The following is a 23,032-nucleotide window of genomic DNA, read 5'->3' on the forward strand; positions in this document are numbered from 1 at the left end:
AATATGTCCTCCATGAAGATAAGCAAAGCCTAGGTGACCATCAGCCATCAAGCCATCTGTGTAAACCACTTCAGAACCCCAGAACACGTCATGAATCGAGAGGAAGTGACAGCGGAGAGCGGCAGGGTTAACAAAGTTCTTAGGGCCATGCAAAAGGTCCAGACGAAGCTGCGACCAAGCCGTACACCATGGAGGCGTATGTGAATGGACCGCAAGTAGAGGTGGTGAAGGAAAGGACTCCAGTGCGGAGAGAAGGGACCACATGCGAACCGCAATCGTTAGCCCCTATCTGGGTCACCGATGCGAGAGATGGACTGCCACGGGTGGGAAAAGGAGACGGTAATTCGGATGCTCAGGGGAACTATGAACGTGTGCTGCGTAACTGGTGAGCAGTTGCACATGTCTGATCTGCAGTGGAGGGACACCACCCTCCACCAGTACACTGGTCACTGGATTCGTCCTAAAAGCTCCTATCACTAATCGAACCCCACAGTGGTGCATAGGGTCAAGTAAATGCAATGCTGAAGGCACTGCCGAACCATAAACCACACTCTCATAGTCAATTCGAGATTTGACAAGGGCTGTGTAGAGCTGCAGCGGCATACAGCAATCTGCACCCCAATTGATGTTGCTCAGGCAATGGAGGGCATTGAGGTGCTGCCAGCACTTCTGCTTAAGCTGACGAAGATGAGGGAACCAAGTCAATTGAGTATCAAAAACCAGTCCTAGGAATTGATATGTCTCCACTACAGTCAGTGGATTGTCATTAATGTAACGTGCGGGTTCCGGATGAACGGCATCACACCGACAGAAGTGCACAACACACGACTTTGCGGCTGAAAACTGGAAGCCGTGGGCTAGAGCCCATGACTGCACCTTGTGGATGGCTGCCTGGATGCACCGCTCAGCAACAACGGTACAACAGAAGTCAGTCTGCATACAGAGAAGGTGAGATGGAGGACCATTAATGGCCACTAAAAAGAGAGAGACACTCAATACAGAGCCCTGCGGGACTCGATTCTCCTGGATACAGAAGGAAATATGGGACTCACCAACATGGACACGCAAAGTACGGAGCAACAGGAAGTTTTGGATAAAAATCGGGAATGGTCCTCGGAGACCCCACTCATACAATGTGGCAAGGATATGATGTCGCCAAGTCGTGTTGTATGCTTTACGTAAGTCAAAACAGACGGCAATCAGGTGTTGCCATCTGGAAAAGGCTGTTCAGATGGCAGACTCGATGGACACAAGATTATCAGTGGTAGAGCGACCCAGGCGGAAGCCGCCCTGACATGGAGCCAGCAAGCCACTTGACTCCAGGAACCAACCCAACCGCCGACATACCATACGTGCCGGATGCTCACAAGGAATGTTGGTGAGGCTGATGGGCCAATAGCTATCCACATCAAGCAGATTTTTACCAGGTTTGAGCACTGGAATGATGGTGCTCTCCCGCCACTGCGATGGAAAGACGCCATCACACCAAATCCGGTTGAAGATGACAAGAAGATGTTGCTTGTAGTCAGATGAGAGATGTTTAATCATCTGGCTGTGGATGCGATCAGGCCCAGGAGCTGTGCTGGGGCAATGTGCAAGAGCACTGAGGAGCTCCCACTCTGTAAATGTGGATGTTATAGGATTCACTGCAGCATGTAGTGAATGAAAGGACATTCCCTTCCAGACACAGTTTGATTGTGCGAAAAGCTGGGGGGTAATTCTCCAATGCAGAGGCTCGAGCACAGTGCTCAGCAATGTGCTCAGTAATTGTGTATGCGTCAGTACATAACTCGCTATTTATGGTAACACCAGGGACAGCTGTTGGGGCCTGGTACCCGAAAATATGTTTGATCTTTGCCCAGGCTTGGGAAGGTGACATGTGGCACCCAATGGTGGAGACGTATCTCTCCCAACACTCCTCCTTCCATTGTTTGATACGGTAGTGAACACAGGCTATGACGTGCTCCGGGGAAGGGTGCCACTTATGCCACTGTAGAGCTCGCTGATGCTCCTTAATTGCTTCAGCGACTTCCAGCGACCACCAACGGACTGCCTTACGCCTCAGGCACCCTAAAGAGCGAGGCATCACGTTTTCTGCCATAGAAACAATTGTGCTAGTCACCTGCTCAACCTTCACATCGATGTTACTGTGTGGGGGAGATTCAGCAGTGACAGCAGAGGTGAAAGTTCCCCAGTCCGCCTAGTTCAAAACCCATCTGGGCAGGCATTTCAGTGCCTTATGCTGGGGCAGTGACAGGAAGATGGGGAAGTGGTCACTACCACAAAGGTCATCATGTGCTCTCCAGTGGATAGATGAGAGAAGTCCTGGGCTGCAAATTGATAAATCAATGGCCAAGTAACTACCACGAGCCACACTGAAATGTGTGGCGGCCCCAGTATTTAAGAGGCAGAAGTCAAATTGCGCCAGTAAAGCTTCAGCATCTCTGCCTCGGCCAGTAAGCATAGTACAACCCCACAATGGGTTATGGGCATTAAAATCTCTCAGAAGTAGGAAAGGTTTAGGGAGTTGAACAATCAGTGCTGTTAATACATTCAGGGGTACTGCAACATCTGGAGGAAGATATACATTGCCGACAGTTATTTCCTGTGTCATCCTTATTCTGACAGCCACAGCTTCAAGAGGGTTCTGAAGGGGCACATGTTCACCACAGACCAAGTTTAGGACATAAACACAAACTCCACCTGACACTCGATTACAGTCGCTACGGTTCCTGTAATACCCCTTACAGCCGCGGAGGGCAGGGGTCCGCATTGCTGGGAACCAGGTTTCCTGGAGGGCAATGCAGATAGCAGGTGTAAAGCTTAACAGTTGCCATAGCTCAGCCAGGCAGTGGTAAACACCACTGCAATTCCACTGGAGGATGACATCTTGAGGCTTGGGAGGCATGGAACATTCAGTGAGGCAGTTTACACATCAGTCACCTGCTGCCACAGATATATTGCCTGAGCAGTCTATATCCATTGTGTCTGAGGGTCTGGTGAGATCTAGATCCTCAGCGGACGCCAAAATCTCCACCCCATCCTCAGCCGCAGAGCTTGTATGTAGCGGTGGTGTGGGTGCCACCACAGTTTCCTTGGTCTTAAGGGTTTTCTGTTTGGATTTCTCTTGCTGCTCCTTAGGTTTCTCTGGCTGGGAGAACTTCAGTGGCTCAGTCTCTGGGATTGAGGATGAGTGTGAAGCTGTACAACCAGCTGCTTTTGGCCTCTTCAGCCACTGGCGTGTGTCACCTTTACCACTAGAAAAAACCTGGGAAGGGAGTGACCCAAGGGAGCCCTTCCTAGCAAAAGACGACAAAGAAGACTTAAGCTTCTCCAGCTTAGAAGTGGGGATGGACATCCTCAATGGTTGGGGCGGTGTTGGTCCCAAAGTAGGTGGTGTAGAAGCAACAGGGAGCGAAACGGCCCCCACCAGCAAGGGGGTAGGTGAAGTCTTCCGGCTCTGAGAGGTGACCTGGGCTGGCGGAACTGATGGTGTCAGAACTGAGGTAGCGGCAGCGTAAGACGATGTCATACGCACAGGATGCAGGCGTTCAAATTTTCTCTTAGCCTCAGTGTAGGTCAGTCTGTCCAGGGCCTTGTACTCCATTATTTTCCTTTCTTTCTGGAGAATCCTGCAGTGAGGTGAGCAAGGCGAATGGTGCTCTCCGCAGATGGCACGAATGGGAGGTGGGGCACATGGAGTATTGGGATGTGATGGGCATCTGCAATCTCGGCATGTGACGCTGGATGTACAGCAGGAAGACATATGGCGAAACTTCCAGCACTTAAAGCACCGCATCGGGGGAGGGATATAGGGCTTTACGTCACACTGGTAGACCATCACCTTGGCCTTCTCAGGCAATTTATCACCCTCAAAGGCCAAGATGAAGGCACTGGTGGCAACCTGATTATCCTTCGGACCCCGGTGGACACGCCGGACGAAATATACACCTTGCCGCCCTAAATTGGTCTGCAGCTCATCGTCGGACTGCAAAAGAAGGTCTCTGTGAAATATGATACCCTGGACCATATTTAAGTTCTTATGGGGCGTGATGGTTACAGAAACATCCCCCAGCTTGTCACAAGCGAGTACCTTCCGTGACTGGGCATAGGATGCTGTTTTGATCAAGACTGACCCAGATCTCATTTTGGACAAGCCCTCCACCTCCCTGAGCTAGTCCTCTAAATGCTCAACAAAAAATTGAGGCTTCATCATCATGAAAGATTCCCCATCAGATCTCGAACATACAAGGTACCGGGACGAATAAGATCCACTGCCATCCTTAGCCTGACGTTCCTCCCATGGTGTGGCAAGGGAGGGGAATGATTTGGGGTTTTACTTCTGTGCGTTGATTTCAGCTCGTGATTGCTTAGAGAGATGATGGACTACGCTTCATCACATGTCATCTGCCCTGATGTCACCCACTCCAACCAGGGGCCCTCCCCACGGGCACCACCCAGCCGCAGAAAAGGCCACCTGGCAGGATGGCCATTGCCGGGAGTCCCGATGCCCCAGGGGGATGGACATCTACCCCTTGGCATTAGTGGGGAGTTAACAGCGCAGGCATCAGCAGAGCAATCCCTGTGTGGTCAGAGGGCTATAACCAACAAGGCACATGGCGGCTCCACCACAACGGACTGGCTACTGTGCTGGATATCAGGTGCAAAGAAGTCCATGGTCATCATCAATGCAGGAATTGACCCTGCGTAGTGGATGGTTGAAAACGCACCAGGGAAGGTGTCCTCGCCCAAGAGATGGAGAATGGGCAGGACTGCAATGCAACGACGAGAAAGTGAGCTAAAGATCTCAATGCACAATGGACACGATGCACCTTGTAAGGCGCCCTTCTCCAATTGGATCGCTCTTCAGGAAAATTTTGAAGAATGGAGGTCAAACCCTACAGGGGAACATCACAAAGACCGAAACGTGTGAAATTCCTTTTAGTTGCCTCATACGACAAGCAGGAATACCTCGGGTCTATTCTAACACCGGACCCACAGGGGGGAAAAGAATGGTCAGCTGAAATTTCTGGATGGCCTAGTCAAAAGGAGTGCAGATGGGCCATTTTCCCATTGTGTGCACCTCAAACCAACAGACACTGATTTATAACTGCAGGCTAGCAGCTGTCATCTCCAGCACAGAAAAATGGAGTTCTGAAGACACTGGTCCCCAGGGCACCTATCTTGCCACACTAAGATTGTTTGACATCAGAAATAGAGCATCTACAGTCAAGCACATTCAGAAGGTCTTTCAATCAGCCACTCTACCACACAACAGAGAAGAAGAGCAAGATGAAGTAAACACTGTGGCTTACTTGTCCTATGCAGGATCTATTTCTACAGAGATCAACAGGATTCTCAAGAAGCATAACTTGAGTATGCATTCTGTCCACCTATCAAATTAAAACAGCTACTAAGAACTGTGAAAGATTACTTCGGTTTACAAACATCAGGAATTTATAATATACCTTGGCATTGGGGCATGTCCTACATTGGCCAAAATAGGACAGCGGACATCAGATGCCAAGAGTATCAGAGGCACACCTGCCTGAGACAGGCTACTAAATTTCACACTGCTGAGCACTTCTGGAACTTAATCATACCATAACCTATGGAGGAGCGAGTCTTCTGGCACAACCCCCAGATACTGAGATGGTGTTGTATAGGACTTGCAAGAGATAAAGGCTGCAGAAAACCTCCATGAATAATGACACTGGATTCCAACACAGCAGAGTCTGGGATCCTGCACCAGAGTTGCTAAAAGATGCAACTATGCATAGTGAAGAACTGAGTATGTGGACATGGGGAACAAGTCTCAGACAGAGCACCAGATACACCATACCGAGATTAGACAACCAGATTGCTAACAGGTGCATCAGACAGAAATGAAATGCCAGCTCACGGCTCTGTGCACCGGTTTGAAGACACTACATCTCAGGACATTTCTAGGGGAAAGAGACCGTAGGTGGAGCACCTGGAACAGGCAATGGAGGTAAGGTCAATAGATATAAATACTGGACCCATTCTACTCTGTGAGCAGTCTCAGGTAGCACCTGATGAAGGTAAGAGTCACATTGTTGAAATATTGTGCCTGGATGACACTGATATCTGGCAGGACACACGATACCTCAAGATGTCATGATGGGAACAGTTAAAACTGACACAAAGACTCATCTAACGTGGCTACAACAGTCAAGTAGCTGTGGCAAAGTTGAAGGAAGAACAAAATAAACTGAAAAGTTGTCCAAGAATAAGGAGAATTTTACTAGACACATTAATACAGATTTTACACTATTAATGGCAAAGACAAAGATCAATGCATAAAACAATTGCGTTGAGAGAAACCATTCTCCTACTGAAAACTGCTGCTTCCAATCTCCAGCCATGCTGTATTTAATTTTTTAGAAACTGTAACATGGTAGGATACATATTACTTTTCAATGCTGCTCAAATCACTAACTACCACATATCTGTAGGCACAAATTTTCACATGCTTCATTCACTTCACTTGTTTTATTACATGCAGAGTAATGCATTTTTACATATCTGTTTTAGTTTTAATACCACAGTTTTTACTAGGATGGTGATGTCAGATATGGTAAGCTTTTACCTTTCTCCAAATTGAGATTTTTCTTACTCAAGCATTATCACTGAATTCAAACCATGCATGACCTGGCTTTTTCTTATTCAGAAGGCTTTGCCAATGATAAAAATATAACTGTCACCGTTCGTATTATAATACAAGTGCATGTAACATAGCTGCGAATTTCTGACAGAAAGAATTTATAGACAATGTGCTGCCATTACATTACCCACTAATTACAGAGACCCACATTTTAATGTGACACCTAGTAGAAAATTAACTGGATTTTTATAGAGATAAAACTCTAAACGCACAGAGAGTTGTACGATATACCATCAAAAATAAAAAAATGACCAGAGCTTTATAACAGCATAATCACATTACATGACATTATGTCAGGGTCCATAACAATCGCTTGGCAGGGAAACACATCTGATTCCTGTTATTTGAAAAATGTATTATTTCAGTTAAAAATTACAAATCTTCAATAGTGACACAGAAATTATGTGACATATGAGAATATTTTAAACGAAATTAGTAAGAATACTGAAGTGTTATTTTAATATTGTTGCAAAATTTATCAATAGCATAATGCAAAAAGTGACTTCAGATTACACTGTGCATCAATTAACATACATGATACTTGAAAAATTAGTCAACTAAGTGAAGGAATAAGACACAAAAATGGGAATGGAATCTAAAAAAATTAAGTACACTCATAACTAACATGACAAGGACAACGTTCCTTGACCTGGTATGGAGATGGCAATGGTACCTATTAACTGACTTATGCAAATGGACAGAGGCAAATAGCATGAATAACTGACACACAGATTATATGCACTGTGTTTTCTGCACACTAGTACATTCTAGTTATATATGGCAGCACTGACCACTCCATTAGTTGTCAAGCTGCATACAAAATTTTGTTATTGAACATGTTGCACAACAAAGTAAATCGACTGTCAATTTGATCTGCTTAATATCATTGTTTGTGTGGCATTTTACAGTAACTGTGTGTGTTTCATCCAAATGGGTAAACTGAAATTGCATGCTATCACAAAATTATGTGCTTAGGATGATTTTTGGTTGATGAAAATTCATTCAATGTTCATGTAGGTTTTTAACCTGTCTGCTGTTTTATCACTGAACAGTTAAGAAATCGCTGGCCCAATACAAATATAATCCACTTTAAGGACATCCCAAAACTGCAACCATAGATGAAAATATTACAAAAGTGTGCAAAATGATGCTGGACAATCAGCAATTTGTATTAAACAGCCGATGTCACAGGCATGTCAGAATAACCATCATTTTGCATCTTCCTTGAAAAATCAGCTTTGATAAAATCTGTGAAAAATAGTATTAGTCAAATATTGACCAAAAGTAGATGTGAAATGAATGTCAGCGCAATTTTTAAGAGAATCCTACTGATAGTGTGTGCTGATTTCCTACTGTGGATGAGACAGGATTCACTATTTCAAGTCAGAAATGATAGATATATGGGCAACATTTTCTGATATGGAGAAGCAATTATTCTTTTGATAAACACTAACTTACAAATATTACCTAAGTCTTGCAGATGAAATAGCTACAAAACATTTCAAGTGGTCATGATTGCAAATGTAAAGAGAGTACTCCTCCTTTAGGACAACATACACGTCCACAAAGATGCTTTGACAAATGGAAAAATAAGGGATTTTAAGTAAGCAACGTTAGAACATCCTCCATATTCACCACATTTTGACCACTCTGATTACCATGTATTTCCATCTCATGGAATTTGTGGCTGGAAGACGTTTAGAACTCAATCAAAATATTATGAAAGCTGAGGGCAGGGTATTTTGGAGATCTTCCAGAATCATACTCTGGAGATGGAAAATCTTTAGACACAGATCATTGACCACAATGAGAATCAAGTAAAAAAAATATTTTTCAACTGTAAAACACTATCTCTAATGTACAGACCACAAAATGTTGTTCTTTCCTTGTACAAACATTCAGAAATGATACTAGACGGAGGGTGAAAAAATTAAAAATATAATTAATTAAACAAGGCAGCATTCAGCACTCATGTCTTGAAAAATGAATCTATGTAACTGTAATGCAAAGCTCATTCATATGTAAATCAATGAAGTGCAATATTTGCAAACATGGAAGAAAATCTAATTTCATGCACTAAAAATGCAAAGATCAACATATATATAATACATACCACCTATAAAAATCTACGTATCAATTTTTCCTGGGACTTGATGCTGAGTGACACAAAGAAACTTCCACAATAAAATATATCAGAACTACTATTAGCATAAAAAAGTACAAACCTGACTATCATGCTGACGGGTGAGAAATTGGCACCAAGGGTCTGGAAGGTGACTCACATCCTCCTTATGTCCTGCAACTCTAGAATTTATCTGCAACATATAGCAAGAATTTATTCCATACGTAGTTTTCATTGTCTCAAATACGGCTTCCGCCCTTTCACTGGTAGAGCCTGATACATCATGCAGCAGCACATAATATCGAAGAACATCAGGACAAAACCACTTGGGCAGCTTTGCGGGAGTAACATTCTGCAGCTGTTGGAGTTGCTGTCCCATGTGCACCAACATGTCCAGAGGGTTAGTTTCAGCAGAAGAGACAACCAATATACCTGTATTTCAGTGTCAAGGATACATGCAACTAATGACAATGCTAAAAAGATAACAAACAGAGAATCTGACAGAAAAACTCACAAATTTGAAGTAATAATCGCAACTGTCTGTGGTGTTATACATCATTCTGGATCAGAGACCTTACACATATTAAAAGGAAAACAAATGGGGATAAAATCACTAAAATTGTTACACAGTGAGCATCAACCCTACAAAATGACACTGATGCCCCTAACTCCCGCCTCACTTGCACTGACACACACAATCACTCTATCTTGCACATGTTAAGACAACAGAGAAAGGGTGAAATAAATGCGCTGTACCAAGGATTACAAATTCAGATATGCCAACTTTCAAACGTGAAAAAAAATCAGGAGAATTTTAGTGGTGTACTATTGTGAATAACAACATATCCCTGACGATTAAAGTTGCAATAATTCAATACCTGTAACAGCTCAATTACATTTGCTTTATTATTTACATGTAAGTACTAAATAATGGACATACCTGAGCCTTCAGACTGTATAACTAATCAGTCAACATGCTGAACAACATGAATGGTGAGCTCTGCAGGCTCGAGAGAACTACAGTTCGAAATTACGATCCGAGAAAACAAATTAACATCTATTACATTCCTGTTTTGACATCAGCACACTTTTGCATGAATAAATCACTGTTAAATGATCACATGTTTCATTTCATAATGCAACCCATATTTGCATTGCATCTTATATCCGTAAGACATCTTTCCCTAATTTAAATCAATTTTATGCAGGATGTACCTGTTAGGCTTAGCAAATAATCTGAATAGTTTTTCAGTCTGAATTTGTTTGATTACGGTAATTACTTATTCAGCACACCCGGAGCTGACTTAGCCTTCTTCAAAAACCCTGAACTAAATTTCTACTCAAAGCATTTGCCTTTTTGAACTGATTTTAAAATAAAAATTTCTCCAAAGACATTCTGGAAGCATGGACCTGAACTGAGTTCTGCTCTTTGTAACTGTGTTAAAAATTCTCTCTCATTCCGCATTACTATGTGGAATTGACAAAATAGCCAGCATCACCTTTGCAAGTTTATCATATTGAAGAACGCCATCAGCCGATTTCATATGACCTACCAACGTCCACTGAACATCACTTCTCTCTGCTGCCAAGTTGGTTTCTTCCAGCTGAAAGTTACAGAACTGAGAGTGGAGAATATCAACTTCTGTATAAGTGTTCACTTTTGCTAGTCAAAATATTAGTTAACATAGTCAAGTAGCAGCCATGCCTTGTCATCCACCAATATATCGAAGGCGCATGGTTTTCAAATTGTAAGGAAAGTATTGAAACTGCTCTGAAAATCGGGAGATCGGTCTTCATGGTAGGAGGATCAGGAGGAAGAAGGAAAAATCGAAGTCTCCTGCTTAAATCGGGAGAGTTGGCATGTCTGCAAATTATGTAGAATGACAGAGCAGCTAAAAGAAAGACACGGGAGAAGGTGATTGACTGATCACTTACAAAAAACATGGGTGAACCAGTCATCCTGTTAACATATTAAGAGTGTCTTCCTAAAACCTTAGGAAACATTGGTTAATTCACAAAACTTTAAAACTCTAATCATGTTCAACCTTAGGAAACATGTTAGATAATTCACAAAACTTTAAAACTCTAATCATGTCCATTTGAAAGTCACTAGAGGGCAGGTCTATTGGCAAATCTACTGCTGCCCTCTGTACTGAAAAGTCAGTCTAATAAAATGGGGCGCACTGATCTGCACTCAATAAGAACCACACATTGGAGGGTCCTCTTACCAGAGTAAGAATCTATGCGTCATAGGGCTGTGTCCCATGCAATGATGAGCAAGGAGGACCTCATCCCATCTATGTGGTTGGAAGGAGGTACGCCACAGCCTTATTGTGGACTTTACTATGTAGAGCTTATTGTTTGTCATTTCCACCCACTCATCCCCCCCACCCCCCCCCCCCCCCCCCTCCCCAATCAGCGCTTGACTCTGTATCTCAACAGACAGACGATAGCATGCAGGGGGATAGCATACTAAACCAACCGAGGATCGCAACATGCCTCCTTAGTTGCTACATCCACCCCTTCATTCCCTGGAATATCCATGGGCCTTGGCACCTAACAGAAAGACACTTTCTTCCCCAGCCTTTGTAGTTTAAAGAGGACGTCCTGAATATTTTGAGCTACTTTATCTACTAGATACAACTATTGGAGAGAATGAAGGCTACTCAAGTAATCTGAATGGACAAGGAATTTAGCACTCAAACATCTCACCTGCTCCAGTGCCCACAATATCGCATATAATACCATATTGTAGACACTAAGGTCTCGAGGCTAATGATCCTGAGGTCACAATCAGGCAAAACAATAAAGCAACCAGCAGAGTCACCCAGTTTAAAACCATCCCCAAATACAGCTACAGAGTTGTGATGCTTATCTAAGATGGCTGTAAATAAATTATTAAAATGTATGCAGGAGTGCAAAATCTCCCATACTGCACGAAAACTAAAATTACTTGGGACTCTGCAGTAACTAGAGCGTCAGTCACTTAAAACCTCTGATTTCAGCCTGTACATGCCCCGTACCAAGGGACTCCAGCACATACTTCGCACAGATCCCTAACAGCCGCGTTGCCCATGGACGACTGTTAACAGGGCATTCCATATCCGGACAGGCAATGGTATGGTATGTAGGGAAAGTAGGAGCAGTGAGGAATGTACACACCACCTGCACCATGAGGAGCTGCCACCATATGGTGAGTGGCAGTTCACCAGCCTCAACAAAGAGGTTGGGTATTGGGCTAGTCTGATAAGCACCTGTGGCCAGCCTGATCCCCTCATGGTGTATAGTGTCAATGATGAGGTCTCACTAACCCATATACTCTGCACCCATAGTTCAGTCTTGATCATAAGAAGACCCTACAAAACTGGAGCAGACACAATCTGTCCATTCCCCAACACCTGTGGCTATCACCCTTCAGTATGTTTAGTGACTTCTAGACCCTCGCATTCAGGTCTTGTAGGTATGGTAATCACAACATTTTGGAATAAAAAATGGGGCCCAAAAATCTCAGAGTCTTTAAATGGGAGAACGGTGTCCCACATTCATAATTCAGGCAAATTAAAAATATGACAAGAACAATTAAAATGAAACACACACACACACACACACACACACACACACACACACACACACACACACACACCTCTGCAGAAAATGTAACACCAGTCTTTGTAGCCCACTCCTTCCACCTCTTCACTGTAAGTTACAACTGATGACTCACTGCTGCAGTGTTGGAAGAAGAGCAGAACAAAATTGTCCACAAATAAGGAGCTTTGGACAGGACACCTTACCATGAACAGAATACTGTTAATGGTTATGGCAAAGAGTGTGACACTTAAACAGTGCCCTGGGAAGCATCATTCTGCAGCACAAAACTATGTGACAGCTTGTCATCAATTCTGTGCCTAAAAAGGCATCTGGAGAGGAAGGATTGAATGAAGGTGGGGAGGTGGTACACCCCAGGTGTTACATGCTTCACCCACTGTCCCTGCTGTCGAGACATCTTCGCGGGTACCAGGCGTGGTTGGGCCACCCTCTCCCCAAAGGGAGTGGCGGGTTCAGCGGCATTCGCGGCGCACGAGGCGGAGGGTCCATGTGGAGGCTGGCCATTTGGCATCGCCCGCTCTGCCTGTGAGTGGACATGTGGCCGCTCCTTCAGCAAGGTCCGAGCAGGCACATGGGGGTGGGGTTTATTGGTTATTGGGAGCTCCAATGTTAGGTGGGTGATGGAGCTCCTTAGGGAAATAGCGGAAAGGTCGGGGGAGAAGGCCAGTGTTCACTCTGTCTGCTTGCCGGGGGGTCTCATCTGAGATGTGGAGGAGGCCCTGCCAGCAGCGATAGAGAGCACTGGAAGCACCCGACTGCAAATTGTTGCTCATGTCGGCACCAATGACTCCTGCCGTCTGGGTTCAGAGGTCATCCTCAGTTCGTACATGCAGTTGGCGGAATTGGTGAAGGCGGAAAGCCTTGCTCGCGGGGTGGAATCTGAGCTAACTATTTGTAGTATCGTTCCCAGAATCGATTGCGGCCCTCTGGTTTGGAGCTGAGTAGAAGGCTTAAACCAGAAGCTCAGACGATTCTGCGGTGATCTGGGTGCAAATTTCTCGACCTCCGCTATCAGGTGGAGAAATGTACGGTCCCCCTGAATAGATCAGGCGTGCACTATACGCCAGAAGCGGCTACAAGGGTAGCGGAGTACGTGTGGAGTGCACATGGGGGTTTTTTAGGTTAGAGAATTCCCTCCCTAGGCCCGACAAGACGCCTCCTGAGATGCGGCAAGGTAGGAGTAGGCAAAATGCAACAGGGAATAACAATATTAATGTGCTAATAGTAAACTGCAGGAGCGTCTATAGAAAGGTCCCAGAACTGCTCTCATTAATAAACGGTCACAATGCCCATATAGTACTAGGGACAGAAAGTTGGCTGAAACCAGGCGTAAACAGTAATGAAATCCTAAACTCAGATTGGAATGTATACCGCAGAGACAGGCTGGACAGTGAAGGGGGAGGCGTGTTTATAGCGATAAGAAGTGCAATAGTATCGAAGGAAATTGACGGAGATCCGAAATGTGAAATAATTTGGGCAAAGGTCATGGTTAAAGCAGGCTCAGACATGGTAATTGGATGTCTCTATAGGCCCCCTGGCTCAGCAGCTGTTGTGGCTGAGCACCTGAGGGATAATTTCGAAAATATTTCGAGCAGATTTCCCCACCATGTTATAGTTCTGGGTGGAGATTTTAATTTGCCGGATATAGGCTGGGAGACTCAAACGTTCATAATGGGTGGCAGGGACAAAGAATCCAGTGAATTTTTTTAAGTGCTTTATCTGAAAACTACCTTGAGCAGTTAAACAGAGAACCGACTCATGGCGATAACATATTAGACCTTCTGGTGACAAACAGACCCGAACTATTTGAAACAGTTAATGCAGAACAGGGAATCAGCGATCATAAAGCAGTTACTGCATCGATGATTTCAGCCGTAAATAGAAATATTAAAAAAGGTAGGAAGATTTTTCTGTTTAGCAAAAGTGACAAAAAGCAGATTACAGAGTACCTGACGGCTAACACAAAAGTTTTGTCTCAAGTACAGATAGTGTTGAGGATCAGTGGACAAAGTTCAAAACCATCGTACAATATGCGTTAGATGAGTATGTGCCACGCAACATTGTAAGAGATGGAAAAGAGCCACTATGGTACAACAACCGAGTTAGAAAACTGCTGCGGAAGCAAAGGGAACTTCACAGCAAACAAAAACATAGCCAAAGCCTTGCAGACAAACAAAAATTACGAAAAGCGAAATGTAGTGTGAGCAGGGCTATGCGAGAGGCTTTCAATGAATTCGAAAGTAAAGTTCTATGTACTGACTTGGCAGAAAATCCTAAGAAATTTTGGTCTTGTGTCAAAGCGGTAGGTGGATCAAAACAAAATGTTCAGACACTCTGTGACCAAAATGGTACTGAAACAGAGGATGACAGACCAAAATGCCGGAATACTAAATGTCTTTTTCCAAAGCTGTTTCACAGAGGAAGACTGCACTGTAGTTCCTTCTCTAGATTGTCGCATAGATGACAAAATGGTAGATATCGAAATAGACGACAAAGGGCAACTGAAATCACTCAAAAGAGGAAAGGCCGCTGGACCTGATGGGATAACAGTTCGATTTTACACAGAGTACGCGAAGGAACTTGCCCCCCTTCTTGCAGCAGTGGACCGTAGGTCTCTAGAAGAGCGTAGCGTTCCAAAGGATTGGAGAAGGGCACAGGTCATCCCCGTTTTCAAGAAGGGCCGTCAAACAGATGTGCAGAACTATAGACCTATCTCTCTAACGTCGATCAGTTGTAGAAATTTGGAACACGTATTATGTTCGAGTATAATGACTTTTCTGGAGACTAGTAATCTACTCTGTAGGAATCAGCATGGGTTTCGAAAAAGACGGTCGTGTGAAACCCAGCTCGCACTATTCGTCCATGAGACTCGGAGGGCCATTGACACGGGTTCACAGGTAGATGCCGTGTTTCTTGACTTCTGCAACGCGTTCGATACAGTTCCCCACAGTCGTTTAATGGACAAAGTAAGAGCATACGGACTATCAGACCAATTGTGTGATTGGATTGAAGAGTTCCTAGATAACAGAACGCAGCATGTCATTCTCAATGGAGAGAAGTCTTCCGAAGCAAGAGTGATTTCAGGTGTGCCACAGGGGAGTGTCATAGGACCGTCGCTATTCACATTATACATAAATGACCTTGTGGATGACATCAGAAGTTCACTGAGGCTTTTTGCAGATGATGCTGTGGTGTATCGAGAGGTTGTAACAATGGAAAATTGTACTGAAATGCAGGAGGATCTGCAGCGAATTGACGCATGGTGCGGGGAATGGCAATTGAATCTCAATGTAGACAAGTGTAATGTGCTGTGAATACATAGAAAGATAGATCCCTAATCATTTACCTACAAAATAGCAGGTCAGCAACTGGAAGCAGTTAATTCCATAAATTATCTGGGAGTATGCATTAGGAGTGATTTAAAATGGAATGATCATATAAAGTTGATCGTTGGTAAAGCAGATGCCAGACTGAAATTCATTGGAAGAATCCTAAGGAAGTGCAATCCGAAAACAAAGGAAGTAGGTTACAGAAAGCTTGTTCGCCCACTGTTTGAATACTGCTCAGCAGTGTGGGATCCGTACCAGATAGGGTTGATAGAAGAGAGAGAGAAGATCCAACGGAGAGCAGCGCACTTCGTTACAGGATCATTTAGTAATCGCGAAAGCGTTACGGAGATGATAGATAAACTCCAGTGGAAGACTCTGCAGGAGAGACGCTCAGTAGCTTGGTATGGGCTTTCGTTAAAGTTTCGAGAACATACCTTCACCGAAGAGTCAAGCAGTATATTGCTCCCTCCTATGTATACCGTATTTACTCGAATCAAAGCCGCACTTTTTTTCCGGTTTTTGTAATCCAAAAAACCGCCTGCGGCTTAGAATCGAGTGCAAAGCAAGCGGAAGTTCTGAAAAATGTTGGTAGGTGCCACCACAACTAACTTCTGCCGCCGAATATATGTAGCGCTACACAGGCATGGTTTGTAGGCACAAAGATAAATACTGGCGCCAAAACCTCTTCGTCAGTAAATAAATTTAAAAAAAGGTGGAAAACTAGCTTTTTTTCTCCGTCCCGAGCTTCAATCACTACATTTTCATATATTATCCAACGAAGTAAATACAAATTCCGTATTTTTCATCTTCTAATGTAGCAGAATTTCAATGTACTACGAAAATCCGACTGGCAAGACTGTTTGGGATGTTTGTGAATATGGCCAACTCTACGTTCTGAATTTTTTACTACCTGTGAGAAGAGATGGTTGCTAATAGGAACCTGATGAAATGTGAATCACATACAGTATTCTCTTCACCATAAGAATAATACAAATATAAACATTTTGCCATGTATTCTTTCGTGTTTGCTGCTATCTCATTTAAATCCTGTCTGCCTAATAAACTACGAAACTAGAGTGAGACAACAGCAAACGCGGAAGAATATACGTATCGTGTCATGATTATATTCGTATTATTCTTATGCCTCATAGTGATACAGTCAGAAATGAAGCACGGCAACTGACTAGATTTTTAAATCTTAAGATGACTAATTTCTGTGCAGAATTTGATGTACTAAAGAAGCGGCCGCAAAGATTTTCGAACGGAGAAAAATTTTCGCCTAACTCTCGTTCAGAACATATTCTATCATACGTAGTCTATTATTTGGTTCTTGTTGATCATTATCAAAGAAAGCAGCAGTGTAAGTAACAACAAATAGCAGTCTCTTGCCATTGTTTCGCTAATGAGACGTTTCCTCTCTTTTTTTTTTTTTAATTGTAAGCGGTGGTAGCGCGCACAAAAGCAAGCCATGCCGTGAGCGGCGACAGGCCGTAAACACACACTATCAGAATGCGACAAACAATGCATGACACAGTACAGTAATGCATTTTCAGCTTAGAGTGACGTAAACACCTATAACAAAGAAAACGGCACTTATCAGATCAAAGAAAAATAAGCAATCCATTCAAACCAGACGAAGCACGTGAAAGAGGAAGGGTACCCGTATAAATACGGACGGAGCACCTGACGCATATGCAAGGGCTACCTGGCAAAGCGTAACTGCTAAGCTTACAACTCGAACCAAACTACTGTAGGTGTATCATCATTCATTCGACCTAAATTGTGTCTCATATTACAATGGACCAACTTTATTTCGATTGGAGGTGCGGCCTAAAACACTTTTCTCTCCTTGAATTTCGAGCCTCAAATTTCAGGTGCGGCTTAGATTCGGGAAATTTTTTTTTCCTTTATTTCGAGTCTCATTTTTCAGGTGCGGCTTAGATTCGAGTGCGGCTTAGATTCGAGTAAATACAGTATTTCGCGAAGAGACCATGAGTAAAAAATCAGAGAGATTAGAGCCCACACAGAAGCATACCGACAATCCTCCTTTCCACGAACAATAAGAGACTGGAATAGAAGGAAGAACCGATAGAGGTACTCAAGGTACCCTCCGCCACACACCGTCAGGTGGCTTGCGGAGTATGGATGCAGATGTAGATGTAGAAGCCTCATTGGTGTAGCTGACAGAATATTATACCTCCAAGTGGTGTCTTACACTTTACTGAAGTCAAAAAACACTCTTAGACGATATTTTTTACATAGGAAATCCTGCTGGCTTTCCACTTCTAGCAGTGTCAGGTGGTTGACAGTGGATCAACATCTCCTAAATTCACACTGAGACCGGCTAAGAAGCTGCCTGGTCTCTAATATCCAGACCAGACAACAGTTGATATGCACTCTAGGGTCTTTCCTACACAGCTCATCACGGTGAGACTTCAGTAACTACTGAGACATGTTTGGTCCTTTCCTGGTTTGAGAACAGGTATCAAAATTTCCTCCTGCCACAAGTCAGGGAATTGGGCTATCAGCCATATTGAATTAAAACATCATAAGAGGATTTCCTTGGACACAGTTTGCAAGTGTTCCAGCATGCAGTAACGTATTTGGCTGTGACTGTGCTCCGTATCCCAAGCATCAGACATTGCCGAATCAAACTCCCAAATGGACAATTGCAGGACTCAGAATCGGTGGACCTCAAGTCCGACTCAACCCTTTCCATGGTGGCACAGTAACGATGGAACACTGGATCCCAGCTGGCAGTGGCAGTAGTTAGTGCAAAATGCTCTGTAAATGTCTGTTCAAAGTCTTCAGGGATTGCTTGGAAACACTCATTTCAACAATGTTGCTATAGGTAATCAACTGCCTTTACTGAAAATTCTCCTCATGGCTTCCCATACTATTGTATAATAAGTGCAATGGCTGACAGAGTCCAGAAACACTTATCATGACCATTTCTTGCTCTCCTTGATGATGTGTTGAGCCTTTGCCCTTGCTAAGCAAAAGGCTGCAAGGTTCCCCACTGTTGGGGAACACTTAAATTGCAGCAGAGTGACATGCCTGCCCTGGATTACTGAATGACATTCAGCAGTTCACCAAGGGTCAGGTTGCCTCCACAATGATCTGGAGCACGGTAGATTACTCATGTGATGAAGTTCACACACTCCTGGCTGCTGTAGCAGTATTCAAACACAGCATTCAGTCACCTCTGCTAATCATCCATCGTTTGTGGCTGCGTCCTATCAGGGAGAGCTGCATCCAGTAGGTAAATGCGGAGTGGGAAGTGGTCACTGGAATGTAGGTCATCAATGACTTCCCACTGAATGGAGCCTGTGAGGGCTGGAGAGCAGAAAGATGGCTGAAAATGATCCATTAACAGCACAGAAATGAATGGAAGTCTCTGATCTGCACAACAGGTGAGATTTCATAAGGCTCTCCAAAACCCGACTCCGAGGCACGTAGAAGCCTTGCCTCACAATACATAATGGCCACTGAAGTCTCCCTGTACAAGAAACGGCCGGAGGAGTTGAGCTACAAGGCCTGTGAGAGCCTTGGAATCTTATCATCTCTTGTGGAGGTTAGTACAATGAGCAAACAGTGATCCTCTGACAACTGAATTTCAACTGCAACTGCTTGCATTTCAGTAGACAGGGGGAGTCCAGAGGATTGGTGCGCATAGCTGACAAACACATCAACCCCTCCCATGGCCCTTTCCCCAGTCATATCAAAGTTGCAATGAAGATTATAGTCCCATATCACAGAGGCACCAGATGCTTTAAAATGCATTTCCTGCAACACTTTCACCCTGTCTTTCCACCGAGGAGGTGAGCTCAGAATGGGTACAGGCTCACTCTTGAGGCAAGACGAGTGCCCCAGGCCGATATCAAGGTCCATCGGTTATAAAGATGAAGCATGAAAAACATCACAGAGGCGTTAAATTCGTCATATTGCTTACTGCCCATCTCCATTACCAGTAGGTGCTTTGTCTTTAATTTTTTGGCCTGGGGAAGCTTTGGAGCCACAACCACAGTAGTAGTAGTAGTAGTAGTAGTAGTAGTAGTATTGGTGGTGGTAGAGCTGGATGGTGGACCAGACAATCTTTGGAGGAGCAGGGAGCACTGTAACATTGGTAACTGCAGCCTTTTCTGAATTTTTGTAGAGAGATACAGGCATTGAAATAACTGCAGCAGCACAAGTGCACTGACAAATGCAGTTCCTAGTGCTGACACTGTAGTTGGAGTCATGAGCAATGGCAGTTGGGTTTAGGCTCGTTCTGTGCACTTACATCATACGTACTCCAACAGCCAGTGAGCATTCAGTAGTGTTCCGAGTGCTCTGCTCTGAATGCCATTGCTAATGCGAGCATTAAACATGATTTTAGCGAGTTGTTTTGTGAATTTATATTTCATTTGTTGTGAGTTGTCATTGCAGATGGTGGTGGTAAATGATAAATTCTGAATAAACAAGCGAGAGACATAATTTGAAGGATATATGCTTCCTTCAAGCGGAAAGCATGCACGTGCATACACCGTAGCTGTCACTTGTAATCATCAACAATGCCATTCCCATCCGTGCCTCAACATGGGTGAACTGCTATTATTTGTGGATCGGACTACAGCAACCTCAGCTTGTGTAGCAGCATCAGCTTTCTGAACTGGCTGTTTAATAACCGAAGCAAAGAAGCTAGTGAACATTTGGAGGGAGGGGGGGGGGGGGTGGAAGCATGGTCTTTTACATCTTTCTGGCTTCACTATACAGGATACACTTCGTAGTTTTAAGCTGTAGTATCTTCCTTTCTTTAAGGAAGACACTGCATTCCCTAATCCAGACAGTGTGCTCCCCAAAGCAAGTCACACACTTTGGAGGAGACGAACAACAGGCCCCTTCGTGAGCTGCCTGACCGCATCTGCTACAAGTTGGTTCTCCCTAAGAACCTAGAGTAATGTGCTGGCATTTAAAACCATGTGTTGGGTTGTAGACATAAGGCTGCAAGCTTTCGAGAAGGAAACCTACCTTGACATGCTCTAGAAGTTTCATGATGTTAAATGTAAGTACAAATGAGTCTGATTTGAGCAGATCATCATCCACCCTTTTCATTATATTTTGCTCATCAACAATGCCTCCTGGGGCCCACTCAACTTCCAATTTCTCTTTGGGAATATCTACCAGATCCCCGCATAACAACAGCTTTGCTGTATTTCAAGATGTTGTGAAGCTCAGTTTATACGGCCGTTCCCCAAGGCATTGAGCGTTTTGTACATTCTTAACTTGTTGGAAACTATAAGTTTCTACCAACAGTGTCCTATCACACAACTGCATGACTAATTTTAAAGTGCCAGCAATGCACTTTTTTTAGTATAGACAGGCAAAACTTTCCTGAAGCTGCCCTCTCCCCCTTTCACTACCAAAAACACATTCTGATTATCAGCATGCATTCTGTTGCTAGATGCAAAACTTTTGGAATTAATTTCCGAGTTAACATCCTATCGACAAGGTCATTAGAGACGGAGCACAAGCATGGATTAGGGAAGGAAATCGGCTGAGCCCTTTCAAAGGAGCCATCCTGGCATTTGCCTGAAACGATTTAGGGAAACCACAGAAAACCTAAATCAGAATGGCCAGACACTGGTTTGAACAGTCGTCCTCCCAAATGCAAGTCCAGTGTGCTAACCAATGTGTCACCTTGCTCGCTGGGGAAATAAACATCTAACTAGACACAACCCCACATGCCTAGGTAAGCCTTATGCAACTGAGGTGCAACAGTTCCCCCAGAGGTTGCCTCCTACCAACTGTTACATCTCAACAGCCACTCATCTCCCCAGCATGCAGCACATCTTAAGATTGAGGGATGTTTTTTTCTTTTTTTTCTTTTTATAAAGGGTTTTACCATTCTCACAATCCAAGGTGCCGACCCAAAATCACCTTTCCCTAAGGCACACAACGTTCCACCAATGCACCTTACAATGCATTCTATCTTGGCAGTTTCCAGAAACCGAATCAGCAGTGTCAGTAGACTGCCAGCTATGGGAAATGCTGAGTGAGTTACAACAAACATGGAAGTTATCACAGCACGGGGTAACGACTGAGCACCCAAGTCCACAAGCGAAGCATAATAATATCACGGAAGCTGAGAGATACCATCATACTAGTGATAAAGCAAAGTGTCATACGATAGGCTAGGTACAACGCAACAATAAGTATTCAGGTGGTGAACCAGCAGAAAAAAGCTTCTGAAAAGTGAAGATACGAAAGTCTGAAGTCACTAGGAGACCTAACAGTGAGGGAAAACCTGTATGTATGTCATTACAGCCATTCCCATCACCACAGAGAGCACTGGAAGCACCAAATAAACTTCCCACCCTTCTTAACAAATGGCCGATTGCTGAGTGTCCATTGCCAACTTCCCAGTGTGTAATCTCAGCCCTTGGGTCAGTTGCAGCTATCCAGTGAGAGCCCAGGTTATGGAGGTTGACCCTCTGCACATTTAGCTGCCTCCAACCATATATGAAACCATGACTCCAGCTGGAAGGACACTGTCGCTGCCAGCTGCACTGCCAACTTCCGAGGAAACGCTGATGGGGTGTGGAAGCTGCCATCACCCTACACGTCTGCTGGAGGCTTGACCTGCATGGCCCGGATATTATCTGTCATCTATCTTTGAGGGGGATGCCCACTGCTGTTGCTTATTCCATTCCTGTGGCAGACACTGATGCTGCTGGCTCTGTCTCCTAAGTGGGGGCTGAGAGCTGACTCCTGCGAGAAAGCAAGTACTTCATGTGGACTTGGGAGTGTGACTCCCAAGTGCAAATCTTAGAGGTCAACAAGAACACTTTGGATGTAGAGCTAGGGGGCCACTGGCATCCATGGGTTAACAGTCACCCTGTGACATAACAACTGCCACTCAATGCTTCACTGAGCTGGGGAAACTGCAAAGCTGAGAGAATGCCAGCCTTCCTCTGCTGATGAGGCCACTGCTCTACCAGCCTCTGAGGGGGCCAGGCAACCTGTGAAAGCTGCAAAGTCATATACGAGTTCAGTTATGATCACTGCACATTTTTATATCAGTATGACTGTTAACCTGTCCCCACGATGAATGGCCACTGCCAACCTGTGGACGAGAGCAAAATATACCACCCTACAGCACAACACACAACTGAACATAACATGCTTGATTTCAATGGCTGCTTCACTACCCAAACCATCTGGATCCTCCTCTCCACCACAAGCTTTACTGAACTGCACAGATGGGAGTTATCCTTACAACACATTCTTCATTCCCTTATTTATCTTGAC

At 44.2% G+C, this 23,032-nt stretch overlaps 1 protein-coding gene across 3 annotated transcripts in view; it reads right to left on the reverse strand.

Moving 5' to 3' along the window:
• The window catches only part of LOC124798240 (trafficking protein particle complex subunit 8), a 280,719-nt gene that overhangs the window by 248,851 nt on the left and 8,836 nt on the right, over window positions 1–23,032 (reverse strand). For all 3 annotated transcript variants that reach the window (XM_047261556.1, XM_047261554.1, XM_047261557.1), the window contains exon 4: window positions 8,911–9,239. In XM_047261556.1, coding sequence (XP_047117512.1) covers window positions 8,911–9,239 — 329 coding nt within the window. The remainder of the gene's footprint in view (window positions 1–8,910; window positions 9,240–23,032) is intronic.

The sequence above is a fragment of the Schistocerca piceifrons genome, chromosome 5 (genome assembly GCF_021461385.2).
Source record: "Schistocerca piceifrons isolate TAMUIC-IGC-003096 chromosome 5, iqSchPice1.1, whole genome shotgun sequence".
Lineage (NCBI taxonomy): Eukaryota > Metazoa > Arthropoda > Insecta > Orthoptera > Acrididae > Schistocerca > Schistocerca piceifrons.